The following is a 17,369-nucleotide window of genomic DNA, read 5'->3' on the forward strand; positions in this document are numbered from 1 at the left end:
TATTCTAACCCTCTAGGCAGGAAATGTGGCTGGTGCGTTATGCAGAGACATTAGTGAAGGCTGGCAACCATTGTCATCATTTCGTTAAAAAAGCTTTATCGGTTGAATAAAAGAACCAAAAAGTGGATATTTTTTTAGTTTCAAGGTAAGGAGATATTTTCACGGGATATCCCTCTTGGCGAAAAGAATAGGCTGTCAAGTATCAGTTTCGCGTGGTGATGGGGCCGAGAAGGGAATCAAGACGAAGACAACGATCGCAGTGCGCCCGGCACAAACCGTATCTCTGTGTCTCCGCTGCAGTACTGCAGCGGAGACTCTGTAAATAGTGCAAATACCGCTATTATAATCTCGTCTACTTCGTGCCGGTAAATGAGATTATAGTAACTGTATTTACGCTATTGACACAGCTTCTACGCACTGCTGCGGAGACAGCAGCTGACCGAAAATATAGTTACTTCTTCCCCGATTGAAACACTTTTAAACGAAAAGAAGCTATCCCTCTATTTTCTGAACAACAACAACAACAAAAAACCAACATAACTTCTATTGTAATCTCTGCCAACATTCTTTCGCCAGCTCGCCAATGGAAAACGAACTCCTTCCATGTCTCTCAATGAAGGTTTACTGCTCGCTGCCAGCACGTCTAAATTTGCAGCACTTTCTTCGGCTGCACCGTTAGCGCTTGTTTTGGCTTTCTGTGCAGACGAGGTCTGTGCAACAATCTGCATGTTTCGGCGTGGAAATTTCTTTCTATTTGCCGCGGCTTGAATAGGTAAAGAAGAAGGTTTGGAAATATTTTCGGGACGGCTCTTCGACGAGGCTCCACTTTCCTCACTCAGTTTCTACATTTTCACTGTTAATTAAGTGGGTGTAGCTCTTTGCTATGTCCTCAGGGCAAAAATTCACGCCACACGCGCGATTTGGCTGAGAGGTTTCGGTCAAGACACGCATTGGCACTGTACCATATATCTACACGAAGGCCGAAGTAACTTGCGAGAAAAGTGCGAAGTGCGAGAAAAGCGCCTTTGGGTTTGGTTTCCCCTGTAACCACCCGTGCAACCGGGGACACAACACGCCGGCATGGTGCTCACCTAACCATCTACAACTGGAGTGCGCACGCGCGCACGCGCGCGCAAGCACGCACGCACGCGCGGAGACGCTAGCCGCACAACGGCAGGTGTATCCCTCAGAACGTGCTGACCTCAGCTGCCTCCTCAGCCACCCGGTGCTCCGCGCGGGAGCCGGATGCGACTGCAGCGCCATCAATGCGGCTTGGTGCGGCGGCGCCGGGAAACACTTCGAAGTTTTACAACTGACCTTGGTTCTATAAACGTTGGGTTCTGCCGGCGTGCGAACAAAGCAGTAAACGTACTCCGCACTCCTCTGCTCTTGTTTAGGGCTCGTTCACGTAAGTGACGCGATTCACAGCACCAGCAGCATCAGTGGCGTAGAGTTTGCTGCAATTTTACGGTTTTTTTCTAGTTCGACGGCGAAGTAGCAGTTAATTTCTTCAGCCGTTGTGACATGCGCGGGCGCGACCAACCTTTCGAGTTAGACTGCAAAGCCAGCGTCGATAACGTGGACGTGCTTCGTGCTAGTAACGTTGCTTCGTGCGGGGGTGCGTACGCATGGCTGACTACTACGCGAGGCAACCGTGCGTCGTGGATCGTCGACTGGGAGCCCCCAACCCAACGATGTACCATAGATGCTCTTCGGCAGTGTCTTTATTTATTCTGGCAAGGTCCTCGGAGGCGTTGCCAAATCACCCCCCTACCCGACCTGGTAAAATCAAGACAGACTGATCAGTTGCAGTTGCGAAGCTACACCAGCGAGGTATTTTTTTTTTTCTACGCATTTATTACAGTAGCGGTGGCTTAAAAATCTGGTTACTACTGATCACACTTGCTTCCGTCACGCTGAACAACGCCACAGGTCAATCATCGATGCCGCCGTCTTTCACGCTCAATTTCAAAGGGAAGAGCAGCTGAACTTCGTCGTTGTATGTTCTCTTGGCCGAGGTGAAAGCACACGTTACATTGAGTTGGGCTGGGATTTTTTGACCACGATTTGAAGCACCCGTGCAAAAACAATCCGCATATCACTTCATGTTCAAATTAATTTATTTTTCCTTACGTAAGATTAAACAATATCAGAATAATGTGTGATGTAATTCTAATTCACAAACAAATAACGCTTTGTAGTGTCGTGCAATAGCACCAGGTGCCGCCACTCATCTGCGATTATCTGTAGACGCCAAGATGTGGCGCCACACTCGTTATAGTATGTATATATATAGGACTGACTTCCGTTCGTCTGGACTACGATGTGTGGTGTGGTGCATCCGTTCGGCCGCACCGTCCGGCCGACATAACAAACTGGCGACGAGGATGCTACCCGGAATTTCGCCGCCGCCGCCGTTCCTCGCTTCACCAGGCACGCCCGCCATCCCCTGGCCGCGATGGCTGCGCCTGTTCGAAAACTTCACGCTCGCCTCTGGAGCGTCTGAGCTATCGGCGGCCCGCCGCCGAGCCCTCCTTCTGCACTGCCTCGGACCTGAAGGACAACGAATTTTCGACGCCCTGCCACCGCCACCACCACCGAACGCCCCAGACCACCCGCCCGCGCATCCGAGTGCGGGAACCGCCCCCCTTCAGACGGTTACGCCTTCTGCAACCACCGCTGCAGTTGGAACAACAGAGATCAAACAAGCCGATGCCGAGCTCGCACAGCCACCGGACGAGTACGACGCAGCTGTTCAAGCCCTGGCTCGACACTTTTCCGCTACTTGCAACGTACGCGTCGAGCGACATCGCTTCCGTGACCGTCGTCAACTGCACGGTGAGCCGATATGGGAGTTTGCTCTTGCGCTTCGCGAACTGGCTTCGTCATGCAACTTTGCCGCGCAAGCGGATACAAATCTGTGCGACCAGTTCGTCGCCGGGGTCGCATGCCCGCGCCTACGGGAGCGGCTATTGCTCGAGTGTGACGCGCTCACGTTTGACCGCGCCGTGGAGATGGCGCTTCTTCGCGAGCAAGTGCAGCGCGAATCCGAAGCTCTCGGAACAGCCCCTGTGGATCGAGTAGTACCACAACATAACCGCGGACGCAACCCGGCAGGCCGTCGCAGACATGTACGCCAGTCCAGCAGTACCGACCGACGTAGTACGCCTAGCTCTTCGCGCTCCGGCTTCGTTCGTCCGCCTGCGCCGGAGATTGCTAGCGCCGTCGTCCCGTACTCCGTAAACACAAACGTGTGCGGCAACTGCGGCGCACAAAACTGCCAGCCGTCAGCCTGTGCAGCCCGCGGTCGAGCCTGCTTCGCGTGCGGCCGCCGAGGCCACTTTCAACAGTACTGCCGAAATTCGCGTCGCGGACGTGGAAGACGCCCGGCTCGAGTTGCCGAAATCGTTTCAGAGGAAGACGCTGAGAGTGTCGTGAACATTCTTACTGTTCACGCTGAGAAGCGTACGGGCGTCTACGTTGATGTCGGGGTTCAACCTGTTGCTCTGGCATCACGCCCGTGCATCATAACATTCTTAGTGGACACTGGCTCAGCTGTGTCGATAATGGGAGAACATAACTTTAGGAGCCGGTTCAGAGACCAAGTTAAACGTGAGCTAAATGACAAATGTGTTTTCAACACATCCGAACTCTCGTTTCTTGGTCACCGCGTTAGCGCCAAAGGAGTAGCACCCCTTCAGACCAAAGTTGACGCCATTGTTCACGCTGCCACTCCTGGGTAAAAGCTCTTGGTGTAAAATGCTGTAAAAGCTCTTGGTCTCCAGATTGTAGGCACAAAATTGCGCTGCCTTAATATGGCCGCTGAACTGAACGTCGACACAAAAGGCCCCAAAATGCTACGCCCCGAAATGCATTCGCAGAACACAAACAAGTTGTCTCCGCCCACCATGAAGCCACCACTGGGTCCACCCAAGTTTGGTATGCCTACTTCATTATGGGCCAAGTTCGGACACTTGTTTTCACCGGAGCTAGGACTTGCCAAAGGTGTCCAGCATCGGGTCAAGCTCAAACAGTCGGTAGCTCCTGTCACGCAGAAGCTCAGACGCCTACCACTTTCAGTGCGAGAAGCAGTCAGCGACGAACTGAGGAACCTACTTTCTGCTGATGTCATTGAATGCGTAAATGCGTCAGAGTGGGTTTCCCCTATTGTTGCAGCTCGCAAGAAAGATGGCAGCATTCGCATCTGCGTGGACCTCCGTGAAGCTAACAAAGCTGTGGTGGTCGACAGCTTTCCCCTGCCACACACAGAAGAGTTGCTGCATGCCCTGAACGGTGCCCGTTACTTTTCAAAGTTGGATTTGGCCTCCGCATACTACCAGGTTCTGCTTCATCCAGACAGTAGAGATATTACAGCGTTCATAACGCACGATGGCCTTTTCCGATTTAAGAGAGTATGTTTCGGCCTAGCCTCAGCACCAGCAGCATTCCAGCAACTCATGACGTCAATTCTACAGGGATGCAAAGGCGTTCTCTGCTACCTGGACGACGTCATCATCTTCGGCAAGTCGGAGAAAGAGCACATGCGGAACTTAGAGGAAGTCCTGCAACGAATTTCACACGCTGGGCTCAAGCTAAATGACAAATGTGTTTTCAACACATCCGAACTCTCGTTTCTTGGTCACCGCGTTAGCGCCGAAGGAGTAGCACCCCTTCAGACCAAAGTTGACGCCATTGTTCACGCTGCCACCCCTACAGATGCTGGCAAGCTCCGGTCGTTCCTGGGACTAGTAGAATACTATGCTAGATTTGTTCCACGCCTAGCAGAGGAAGTGGAGCCCATGCGCAGACTTCTTCGTAAGGACACTCCTTTTAACTGGGACACTGCTGCTGAGAACAGTCTTACAAGAGTAAAGAACCTCCTAGCCTCCCACAGGGTACTACAAATGTTCGATCCAGCACTTCCCGTCATTGTAGCCACCGATGCATCCGCATATGGTTTAGGTGCGGTACTGCAACAAGTTGATGGTCGGCACATTCGAACTGTGGCATTCGCGTCTCGAACATTGATGGAAGCAGAACGGAAGTACTCGACTGGTGAACGTGAGGCTCTAGCTTGCTTGTGGGCTCTAGAGAAATGGCATGTGTACCTATGGGGTCGTCCAGTTACTCTGCAAACGGATCACCAAGCTCTAGTAGCCCTGCTTTCTGCTCAAGGCACAGGACAGCGACCACTCCGCATAGCAAGATGGACTGCACAGTTACTGCGGTACAACTTCACGGTGCAGTACAGGCATGGTGAGCACAACAAGGTAGCTGATGCCTTGTCCTGGCTACCTCTTCCAGACACTGAAGGTGGCCCCGAGTCAGAAGAAATAGTGTCTCTCGTAATGTGTGTACATCACGATGAACTGAAGCATGCAACCGCGGAGGATAGCACTCTCCAAGACGTTGCCCGTTGCGTACAGACATCGTGGCCGCCACGCAAAAACCTGGCACTTAACCTCACTCCCTACTATGAAGTCCGAAAGGAGTTGACAGTGGTTGATGGCATACTCTTGCGTACTGAGCGCATCGTAGTCCCCGCCAAGCTCACAGCCACTTTTGTCCAGCTGGCTCACGAATCACACCCTGGTATCATGAAAACCAAACAACGCCTACGAGAGAAGTATTGGTGGCCAGGGTTAGACAAACACGTTGAAACAACTATCCGCAGTTGTGCCATTTGTCAGAGCGCGGACAAAAGTGCCAGGAACTCGCCCACACCACTGCAGCCAATCCCTCTTCCTGACAAACCTTGGGACAAGATAGCTATTGACATTGTTGGTCCTTTCGAGCGTGCACCTACAGACTGCAGGTTCGCCATTTCAGTAGTTGACTATTTTTCGAAATGGCCAGAAGTGGTTTTTTGCGCTGATGTTACCTCCCACACGGTGACGAAGTTTCTACTCTCACTCTTCGCACGTGAGGGTTACCCGACAGAGATAGTGTCTGATCACGGCAGACAGTTCACATCGAGGGAATTTGAATCCTTCCTTGAAGACCGTGGAATCAGGCACATCTTTTCTGCCGTATACCACCCACAGGCAAATGGTCTAGTGGAAAGATTTAATCGTGTACTGAAGTCGTACATTCAACTGGCCCTGCTGGAGCAGCGTCCAGTGAAGGCAACTGCGACTGAATACTTAGGAGTATACAGAGCCACCCCTCACAGCACCACCGGTCTCTCACCGGCCGTTCTTCTACATGGCCGACACATGAGAACATCGCTGGATGTAATTGGTCAGCCTACGGCCGACTTCAGCACAAATCCATCGCGGGAGATGAGCGTGCTCAGGAAAAGTCGCAGAGCATCAACGGAAGAGCAAGGCCTACGCTGATCAACGGCGAGCTGCTAGGGTCCCCAAGTTCCAAGTGGGCACCTACGTACGAATGAAAAAACCAATTCCCGGACCAAAGGGCACTCCAAGTTATGGACCACCATTGAAAATCCTCAAAAGAATCGGCCGCTGGTCTTTCTATCTGGAAGACGGTCGAACCTGGAACGCTTCGCAGCTGTCAGCGGTACCAAAAGAGGCATCGCCAGAGCAAGAAACTAACGTAGACATCTCTGGCGCGCACGACATGCCCCCGTTGACAGACTGTCACAGGAGAGATGTACCATCGAAGACTTGGATCACTACGCCTGCTGGTCCGCATCAAACGCAGGAAGCGAGTTCCGCTGATCAACTTGCGTCTCCTTCACGCCCTGTACCACTACCCGTGCCGCCGAGCCCACCACAGCCGCAAGGTTCGCAACCGCATAGGCTGGCTTCAGGCTCTCGCACGGAGGAGTGCAGTGTACCGGTAGAGGGCAATGGACTCGATGCCGAGCCACCGCCTGACCGGCCAAGGAGAAATCGCAGACCTCCAGTGCGCTTCCAAGATTACGTGCAGTGATTTGACAGCAGTGAGTGTTCACACAGATAGTGACTGTTTTGTGATTTCTGTGTACAGACAGTGACTGCAATTGTGATTGCTTTGTGCGGACTGGACTTTCTAATGATTCATACGTTTCTTCCCAGGGAGGGAAAGATGTAGTGTCGTGCAATAGCACCAGGTGCCGCCACTCATCTGCGATTATCTGTAGACGCCAAGATGTGGCGCCACACTCGTTATAGTATGTATATATATAGGACAGACATCCTTCAATAAAGACTTCCGTTCGTCTGGACTACGATGTGTGGTGTGGTGCATCCGTTCGGCCGCACCGTCCGGCCGACATAACACGCTTCATAGTATGGTCCGAGCAAAAAGAGTCAAGCATGTGTGTCATGCTTTTAACATTTTCACAGATGAATGATTTTTAGCCAATTATCTCCTGCCCCCTTCGGTCTATAAAGGGGCACCCCTTGCTGAGGAGGAAAAAAAGACCAACTGAAAATGCTTTAAAAGAGGCTTTAAACGTGTTGTGTTATTACGTGTTCAGTGGATTTAAACGTAACCGAAATGTGGGAAGCATATAACTGTCCTATTTTGGAGAGAATTGTGTTATATGCAAGAGCATAACATGCAACTGTTCCGCTTCGATTTCGGGAGCGATTGAGCAAGTTTTTTTTTTTTTTTTTTTGCTTGGTACCAACACAAATTTTCCTAAAACGCCATTTTTCGTACATGGGAAAATTAAGTGAAAGGCGAGTGCTAAACCTGTACAATTTCTTATTCCGCGAAGTAGATCAGAACATGACTTGGAGGCACATCTTTAATACAGTATGCGCATCACCTTGGAACTTCAGCATTTCTTAGTTGTCTGATTGTGAAACTTGTCAGATGAAGTGGGTAATTGAAGTAAAAAAAACATTTGCAGGTTACAGATTGCATATCTGGTTCTCAATAATATTCTCACAACTAAAATAATTCATAATATTACCGTTTAACACGTTTGTGTTTCATACAATTGTAATTTAAGTAAAAAAATATATTGCAGGTTAGTCGTATATCAAGCTTTAAATAATATTTTGAGAATTGAGATAATTTGTGATATTCTCTTTTTACAGGTTTGTGTTCCACAAGGAGTGAAGGTGTCAGCACAGAAGCTTGAGCGAAACTGCCGGAAAGCATTCTACTACTGCTAAGCATTTGTAGATGTCAAAATTAGGAAGTCACAAAAGCAACTCAGCAGAACGACCCATTCCTCAACTGGCCAGTCTCGCCGACTGCTGTCATCAAGCTGCATGAGGTGCTCAACCACGGGCTCGACTGCGCCGATGGGCTTCGCCTTCTAAAACCCACATCGGACAAAAGTGCCGCATTCTTCCGCTACTTTCAAGATGATACGACCCCAGCAGCTGCACTAGCTCCTCATAAAACGAAGCTGGCAAGGCAGGAGGACGGTGAGGGCCTGCTCGCTAGCAGCGCTGTAAATCCCCCAGTCAGCACCGTCTACCACTGGTTCTGCGGGTGGCGGAGAGGGCAGTATGGCGACAAAGGAGTGAGCCCCCTCACTAAGCTGGACAGAAGAGCACCAAATCACGTTGAACATTGTAAGTAGCTATGTACCCCAGCACACTCCATATATTGCTACTTTTATGTGACCTGTGGCAACGTTTATGCAAACATGGCATCTCTCTCAGTTTAATTTTCAGCTTCAAGCAAGCTATCATGCAGTGTAGACGGAAAGGTATCGCAGAAAATCTGTTCTACAGTGTTGAATTCTCTAATTCGGGAGAAAGGCAGCGATGAGCACATGCACAGCCACGGCGCACTTAACTAGACTTGTCTGATGCACCTGTCCTAATGAAGATGGCACAGCCTGACTGAAAGCCTGTGCTTATAAAACTACTTTTAAATTATGGCCCAGACGTTCATATGTCTCAGTACATACCTTCGCTCTACTATTTTTGTTCCACTTAGTAGGAATAAATGGGCGTGTGGTATTCGCCACAACAGTGCAGCTCATAATACATCTTTATACGTGGCACAGCTAACAGCAGCCTGGCGTGGGAGCAATGCACAATTTGAATAAAATTCAATGTGAAGTGAATTTTCACTATTCACATTTGAAAATAATTCATTTGCAGTAATCTTTTGCCATTTACATTCGAATATATGTAATTCGTGGTTGGTTTCTACTATTCGTATTTGAGAATATTCGATCTGATTCACAGTCAGTTTTCACTATTCCTAACTGTTTACAGCATGTCTGGAGGGGGCATTCAGGAAGCTTGACTGGGAAAGCAAACACAGGACAACTCCCAAGAAGCCAGCACCAGCACACCCACAGGGCAAGGCCAACCGGTGGCAGCAAAGCCTGAACAGCAGCAGCTGCCTATGGATACCGAGCCACAGCTGGAGGCCCAGGGCTCAACTGGAAGCAGTCACCAACGTGAGGTGTTGAGGTGTGGCTTGTGCTCGTGCATTTATTTTAGCAAAGCCTAATAATTGTGACCCTTACTCCAGTTACTGGACACCTAGGTAGCAACTAGACACCTGAACAAGATCTGTTTCTCAGCAACACACTCCACTTTTGGAAAGAGCTACCTATTTTATAACCACGTGCATGCATTTTTTCAGGGGTCTCTTGTAGTAAAATTTATTTTTACGAAGGTACAATTGCAGGAGCTAAGTAGAAGAAGGCTACAGGATGCCAAAAAAGACACTCCAAAAATTAAGGCAATCCAACATGACTGCGTAGCATCATAGCAGAAGCAAGACGAACAAGTTTTTCCAATGCATGTAAAGGGTAGCAAGAATGAAGTAGTATTCATATGTCACAGCTAGTGTGAAATTTTGTATGCTGGCTGTCGTATGTCTTCCGAGGCCCTTTCTGACATAGGGAGGGTGCTAAGAGGAGGAGGAATAAACTTTCATTAAACAGCACTGTGCTGGTGTTAGGGGCCCCCACCAGGTGGGACAGTCTTCAGCCCAGCTTAAAAGAAGTGTTAAACAGACTCTGCCAGGATCGAATCTCATACCATTAGATACATAGTCAGTTGCACAGTGCAAGTTTTTGAGATGTAAAATTTTACATTCTGGTCTTAATCTTTTTCTGTGTGTTTCGCTGAATAGTTCTTGTATGCCACTAAGGCCCTGTGAATAAAAAGGTGCCTTGCGAAAGCACTAGGTCAGGGGCTCTCAAGTAAGGCTTTGAGGAACCCTGGGATTTTGAAGAGGCGTTGCTTGGGTTCTGTGAGACTAAAGTGACTATGGTGTTGTGCTGCTGAGCCCAAGGACATGGGTTCGATACCGGCTGCGGTATCAATTTTCCTGATAGAAGTGAAAAGCGAAAGCGTCTGTGTGTCGAGATTTCGGCGCACGTTAACTCTTCCTAGCTGTTCCTAGGTGACCAAAATTAAACCCCAGCTGTCTCCACTACAGCGCGCCTCATAAGCAAGGTGTAGTTTCGGTACTTTAAACCTCGCAGTCAATCAATCAATCAGTCATTATTATGTAACTGAACATGGCACTAAACAAAGCTTTTTCTTGTGTTTTATTTTAGTTCAATGAATGCATTAATGTTTGTGAAACTAATCTGTAAATACCTGCGTAGTATTCTCTGGTCCAAACTGGTTATCTAAGCTTGGCAGGGGAAGGTGAGTTCTGTGAACATTTTTCTGCCCTAATGGGTTTCCCGGTAGGCCCATAGTTGAATACCTACGGAACACCCTTATTACTTCAGCAGTGCAAAGAAGACAATAGTAAAGATAGGAGATGCAACAAATTTTGAGTAAATCTGTGGTATATCCTGAACAAATTTTTCGTAGGACACTGCGGAGCTGCAGAAGATCTACGAGGAGTGGTGGCGCCAGCCTTCCCTAGCTGCTGGCAACCCATATTATGCCACTGCCCTTCAGCAGCTGCTGCGGCAGATGCACAAGATCAGAAAGGAGCCCCAGGAAGGAGCCTGCCCATGAAGGCAGGCTTCACCAGCGCCCGGAGGTGCGGCTGTACCGTCAAGGTCCAGCCCACAAGCATTGCCAGGCGTCGCCCTGGGGTCAACCGGGGACCAGGTAGAGTGCCTGCTGGCCAAGAGCTCGGCTAGCAAGAAGGTCAAGCGGTCCTCACGCCCTGAACCTCAGCGTCAGAGATGGGGTGCCGCACGCCAAAGCTCTCGGACTACAGAAGGGACACAAGGCACCTAATAGGGTGCCCCTTGTGTGGGCCTCTTCATTTAGGGTTATGTTTTCTCCGGAGGTGTGTGAATGGCACTACAAGTCGTAAATGAATAGTGAAAACTCACGGGAAATCAACTCCAATATTTTTAAATGCACATGTCTCGGCATTAAAGGCCAACTGCACTCAAATTTTTCTTTGTCCAAATGAGCAGTCTAAGCTCTTAAAATCACCTTGGCGAAATCCTGAGCTTCGCAAGCACACTGCACACTAGGTACCATCGTTCAAAGTAGCTCCATGCAGACGACGTTTGCACCTGGTGGAGAGTTGCCGAAACAAGTTCCGAGCTGCCTGTGACGGAGGTTGGGGAACCTGTCCCGTGAAGCTCGCATTTCTCCGGCGACTTGCAGGGCGCTCCGCCAGGTGCAGGGATGTGCTCGCCCGGGGTTTCTCTGCTACACCAGCGCGCTGTACCGCCGTCGCCATCACATGTTTAAACTAACCGCATAGGCAGGCGTATCCGCCATTTTTTTTTTTTTCAATGTAAAAAAAAAAAAGATGAGAAGCCTACAAACTATTCACGCGCTTGCGAATGTCTTGGTGTTAGCAAACCTCTTTTTACTTAAAAATAAAATTTTTACTCAAAGATAAAAATAGCGCGAAATGAGCACATGCCTTACATTTGTCATTCCTATTGCATTTACCACAGAAAAAAAAAGATATTTTATAACTTTTTGGCCGCTTGCATCCCGCGTCCAATATGGGCCATATTTGGGCTGGCCCAACGCCACCTCTATCCTTTAGACCTTTTCAAAAGTTTGACGACCTAAATAGAGTTGTTGTACGCTTGTGTGACTTTTGCCTCACTCGCTAAGTGAGCCAAAATCAGCCTTTCTCTAAGTAACAAATACATCAGCACAAATATCGGCCGTCGTCTTCGTCAAGTGCGAAAACTAACGAAACTTCTCCTCTCCTAAATAATAGACTAGATTTTTAAAAGTGCAATTCCCAAGTGAAGTATTTACTTTGAGTGTTAGATTTAGTTTATTTGAAAGTAAAATGTTTTCAGCAGCACCTGTCTCTGGTTAAAGTAGAAAACAGTGACAGATAGGAAATGTTTTCGTGCTTTAGTGCATCATTTAGCTGTGGAAGCTGGCTTATCGTTTTAGATCCGTTTTATAATTCGTTTCCCGATGGGCAGCAAGGCAAAAAATACTGGGTTGATATTCACGAAGCTGTTTGCACATTCGCGAAGCTGTTTGTATGGTAAAAACAGTGATCGATCGCAGCCCGCGTGCTGTTTGTTCCTTTCAAAGAGAGAGACGTGATAGCTGAAGCGTCGGCTATAACAAAAGCTCCTTTTCGAAATCGTACGGGCAAGTAGCGTTGTAAATCAGGGTCCGCTTTTTTAGTAAAATATGCTGTTGGGCTAGTTGGTTCATTGCTTAAGGAAAATCGAGCGCTACAAACGAGGACAGAAAAAACGAAGAACGACGAGACAGATGCGCTACTAACAACTGATTTATTCCAAGGAAAGACAGCGATACAAGTAGCTTGTCTACAAACGCACAAACATACACAAAGGATAATAAATCTGAAAAAGATACTATAAAAAGAAAATAGCCACAGCTGAAGACAACAATCACACCTTTTTATCGCATGTTGTCTAGGATCCGGTACTCCTTCGAAAACAGGGATAGCGATGCTTCACTGATACAGCCTGCGCTGTTTTTTTTTTGGATAAAATACGCTTCGCGCAGTTCTTGTGCCAAGGTGTCACGACTCTTTCCGATAATGATTGTCTCTGTCAGTCTCGGAAGGCATCCTTTGCCACACTCGCGGTAGTGATGAGGCAAATGCGACCCGGTGCCATTCTTCATGGAAAGATCATGTTCCCTGAGGCGGTCATTTACGCATCGGCTGGTTTGTCTGATGTACACCTTACCGCAGAAGCAGTCATCGAAGTATCTCAGGAACACCTTGGGTATCGGCTAAAATAATTCCAATGCCTTGTTTTAAATTGCTTCCATTGTAATATTTGCAGTCGTGACTGAAATAGATGCTCCCATAGCGGTACCGAAAACTTGCTTGTAGAATTCGCTTTTGTGCGAGAAGCAAGTGTTAGACAGGCAAAACCGTAGCAAGGTGCAGAGCTCAGTGACATCGAACGGCGTGCGATACACTAATGTCATGTCCTTGTAGAGGAACTGCCTGGAAGTGGAGCCCTTGCTCGTGTCTTCAGAAAACGTGGTGTGCAGATCGCGCATGTGCAAGCAAGCAAGCTCAAGGGTGACTTGCTTAACATAAAGGATCCTCCCTCGTCCACGTTTCCCTGGTGTGGTCTACAAAATCCCATGCGCCGACTGCGAATCGGTATACATTGGTGAAAGCGGAAATTTTTGCCAACGTCTTAAACAGCACAAAAATGACGTCACCAAGGGCCACACCGTGACGAATGCACTTGCAGAGCATGCCGAGAAGATGGGCCACAAGATAGAGTGGGACCACGCGCGCATCATAGCCACGGAGTGGAGTGGATAAACTTTATTAAGACGAGCTTCAGGTGCCCGCCAGGTGGGGGGCCTCCTGTAGTCCGGGAAGCCCTGGTCCGCGCTGGCTGCCCTAGCCCTCTCCACCAGGATACGCTGGACTGAGAGGTTGGAGCTGGCCAGCTGGTCCGCCCACTGCTCGTACGTTGGGTGAGGATTTGGGGTAAGAGATGGGGTTTTCTGACACTCCCATACTATGTGGTACAGGGTGCCTGGTTGGTGACAGAAATTACACGTTGAGTAGTAGAGGGTGGGGTACATGGCATGGAGGAAAGGCAGTCGCCTGTGCTCTGGATAAATGGGGATGTGGTGGCGGGAAGCGTCGTCGTTCGTGGCGGTAATGGGCGAGGATGTCCGCGTAAGAATTCAGAGTAGCGGGCTTGGGAGAGCGAAGGGGCTGCGTGACTTCGCCTTCTTGAGAAACGGCCCGGTGTGTATGAACGCGGGCAGCGGCGTGTGCCGCCTCGTTCCCCTCGAAGGACTCATGTCCGGGGGTCCAGATGATGTGCATTTCCGGGAGCTGGTGCACACTTTGCAGAATTTTTAAGGCCGTGGGTGTTATTCGACCTAGCAGGAAGTTGCGGCAGGCGGATTATAGTGAAGTAGTCGTTTCCAGTGGTGGCGGCTAGAGCGATGGCAAGTCCTTCTGCTGCCTCAATAGATGTCGTGTGTACTGTAGCGGCCGTCAATTCTGCACTGTTGGCTCCGGTGACACTCACGGCATGTTCCGGTTGTTGGTGGTATGGAGAGGCATCCGTGTAACGAGTACAGGGAGAGTTGGGGATGCGTTTTCTAAGGGCTCGTATCCGGGCTTCTCGGCGTGCCTTGTTATAGATGGGGTGCATATTTCTGGGAATGGGTGCGATTGTGATGTACTGTCGGATGGTTAGAGGGATGCGTTGCCTCTGTTCGTATATTGGGGGAGGCTTGTAGCCGAGCCAGGTAAGTGTAGCCCTGCCGGTTGGCGTGAGCTTAAGTCGCGTGAATTGGGAGATGCGATGAGCTTGTTCCAGTTCCTCCCATGTATTATGGATGCCGAGCTGTAGAAGTTTTCTTGTTGGTATTTTTGGAGGCAGTCCAAGGGCGGCCTCGTAGGCCTGGCGTATGGCGATGTTTAGCTTTTCTTTCTCTGCGGGTTTCAGGGCCAAATACGGTGGCGTAACCTGGCTAATAAGGAGGGCGTGAATGATGCGCAGGGTGTCAGCTTCTTGTAGCCCAAGTCGCTGATGGGAGATCCTGCGGATGAGGTGAATGAGCTGGTCAAGAGTCCGTTGCAAGGGAAGGATAGTCTGAGCGCCTGAGCCATCTTTTGGTATGGTGAGGCCTAATATGCGTAGGAGTGGGACATTGGGGACGCGTTGCTCATTAATGGTAAGTTCTGGATCTGGTATGGGATCTGGACGCTTCTTATATGTCCTTTTGCACAGGGTTAGAAGGGGGGCACAATCGAGTCCTCGGGTTTTCAGGTATTGTTGGGTGACCTGAATGGCTGCTTGAAGTGCATCTTGCTGGTCGCCCGAAGATCCAGTGGGGACCCAGAGCGTTAGGTCGTCCGCGTATATTGCGTGGCGAAGATTCGGGATGGCTTTTAGTAGGGGTGGCAAGTCTTTCATTATGAGGTTGAATAGTATTTGGGATACTACCAACCCCTGCGGAGTGCCCTTTGGCAGGGTTTTAAATGCGTCGGATCGACGGTGCCCGATGCCCACTGTTGCTGTGTGCTGGGTTAGAAAGGAGACAAAGTATTGGAATGTGCGCTCGCCACAGTTTGTAGATGCGAGGCCTTGAAGGATGGCTTGGTGAGAAACGTCGAATGCCCCCTTAATGTCAAGGGCCAAGATGGACCGCTTGCTGTGGCTATTAAAGTCGTCCAGCACTTCCTCCTTAAGCTGAAGTAGTATGTCTTGGGTTGACAGATGTGGGCGGAAGCCGTACATCGTGTCAGGGAAGTAGCCGTTGTCTTCAACGTGGGGCGAGAGCCGGTTGTAAACCAGGTGTTCAAACAATTTGCCGACACATGAGGTCAGAGAAATAGGCCTCAGATTCTTGGAGTTCAAGGGTTTGCCGGGCTTGGGGATGAAAGTGACATCTGCGTGTTTCCACTGTGGGGGCAAGGAACAGCCAGCCAGCACTCATTGATGTAGACTAGAAGATTTTCTAGGACGGCATGGTCGAGGTTTCGCAATAATTTGTTAGGGATTTTGTCTCGACCCGGAGTGGTGTTCCGGGTGAGGTTGTACGCTGCCGCCTCGATTTCAGCAATGGAGAACGGCTCGTCCATTTTGGGATTCGGATCGCCTGTGTAGTCAGGTGCCCGGGTGGGTTGGACGTGAGGTGGGGGCGCCAAGGCTTGCTTAATAAGTTCGTCCAACAAGTCTTCTTCTGTGCCCGGGTAATTGTGGATTAATCGGCGAAGCTGGTCTGCTGCGACCGCCTTATATTCACCGGGGCCCATAAGGGAACGGAGCAGGTACCATGTGCGGCGGGTTCCCAGCGTTCCTTGCAGCTTGTTGCAGAACTGCGTCCAGTTGTGCTGGCTCAGCTCACGGGCGTACACTTCAGCTTCTGCCGTAATTTCCGCAATGCGGATCTTCAGCTTGCGGTTCGTCTTGTTCTTTTTCCACCGCCTGATTAGCCCTCTACGGGCGTCCCAGAGGTGGAGGAGATGGGCATCGATGGCTGGGTTATCCTGCGTAAGGGAAAGTTCCTTGGCGTGTTTTTATGCCTCTTGAATGAGCTTGGTAGTCCATTCCTCGAGACTGTTATCCGATCAGCGGGGGTGGTTTCTCGGAAGTTCTTCCAATTTGTTATGCACGCAGTGCCAATTTTTTGGCTGCTCGCTCTTTGATGGGAGATTTGTGACTGAATTATGTAGTGGTCGCCGGGAAAGAATTTCGCAACGAGGCTCAATCTTGAATCGTTAATAATTCAGACAACAAGCAACACAATCAACAGATCATCTGGCACTCTAAACCATGTGTACTCCCGTACATTACGTCATGCGCTCAACGCTACTTAGGAGCCTGCTGCTAAGCCATCAATCCATTATGAACAAGGGATCCATACGGATCCCGAAACGTCAATTTTGTTGCAACATTTATACAAATGCCTTTACCTGACCAGATGGCATTCCGTCGAACTCTCGACAAAGACAGAGATTGGCTTATAGGTTTATAGATGACGCAGCTACACTCTCACACCTACCGACAGTGCTACTTGGGAATGCCACATCAAAGGGAACATTAAGGCGTCTCTCGCAGCAGAGCGCACATGCAGCAAGCTACTCTGTGAAGCACAGCTCAATGGGTAGGCCACGCATCACACATAAAACAGCAACTGTATGTCACAGCAGCTTTGCTTGTTAATCATCTGTACAGACTGTGTAGGTGAATTTTTTTGCCAATGCACTTAGTGAGAGATGTTGCTGTGCTTTGTTTGTGTGGGTGCTGCTACAATTGCTGAAGTTGTTAATGTGAATGTACTGAGTGATAGGAGTATGCATATGACTGAAGCTGTGTTTTTATGGTTCGCATAATGGCACCTTTTTAAGGCTAGGACGCAGGCTCCTGCTTGTGATTCTTGCTTTTGATGTTTTGTACTTGCATCTTTGTGGTGCAAACAAATAAACTTTGTTGCAAGTCAAGCACTTGTCGTGTCCTTCTTTCAGGCCTGTGGGCAGCAGAAATGCCACAAGGTGTAATATGTGCAGAATGTAGCTCACTCATTTCAAGCACGAAGAACTACACTGAACTTTTTCATGTTTCGACACTT

General features: G+C 49.3%; 2 protein-coding genes across 2 annotated transcripts; both read left to right on the forward strand.

The window, feature by feature from the left end:
- The first annotated feature begins 1,396 nt into the window (after window positions 1–1,396).
- On the forward strand, window positions 1,397–7,863 carry LOC144178782 (uncharacterized). Its single transcript, XM_077706894.1, has one exon. The coding sequence runs from the start codon at window positions 2,259–2,261 to the stop codon at window positions 3,741–3,743; it is 1,485 nt and encodes a 494-aa protein (XP_077563020.1). The 5' UTR covers window positions 1,397–2,258; the 3' UTR covers window positions 3,744–7,863.
- Window positions 3,870–17,241, forward strand: LOC144145603 (uncharacterized). The gene is made up of 6 exons (XM_077677302.1): window positions 3,870–3,939; window positions 4,177–4,340; window positions 6,599–6,748; window positions 8,096–8,480; window positions 9,135–9,322; window positions 10,701–17,241. Exons 1-6 carry the CDS (start codon window positions 3,870–3,872, stop codon window positions 10,848–10,850), a joined length of 1,107 nt encoding a protein of 368 aa, XP_077533428.1. The 3' UTR covers window positions 10,851–17,241.
- The last annotated feature ends 128 nt before the right edge of the window (window positions 17,242–17,369 follow it).

Source organism: Haemaphysalis longicornis, unplaced genomic scaffold, assembly GCF_048455015.1.
Source record: "Haemaphysalis longicornis isolate Haplotype H1 unplaced genomic scaffold, Haemaphysalis longicornis Haplotype H1 scaffold_1, whole genome shotgun sequence".
Classification (NCBI taxonomy): domain Eukaryota; kingdom Metazoa; phylum Arthropoda; class Arachnida; order Ixodida; family Ixodidae; genus Haemaphysalis; species Haemaphysalis longicornis.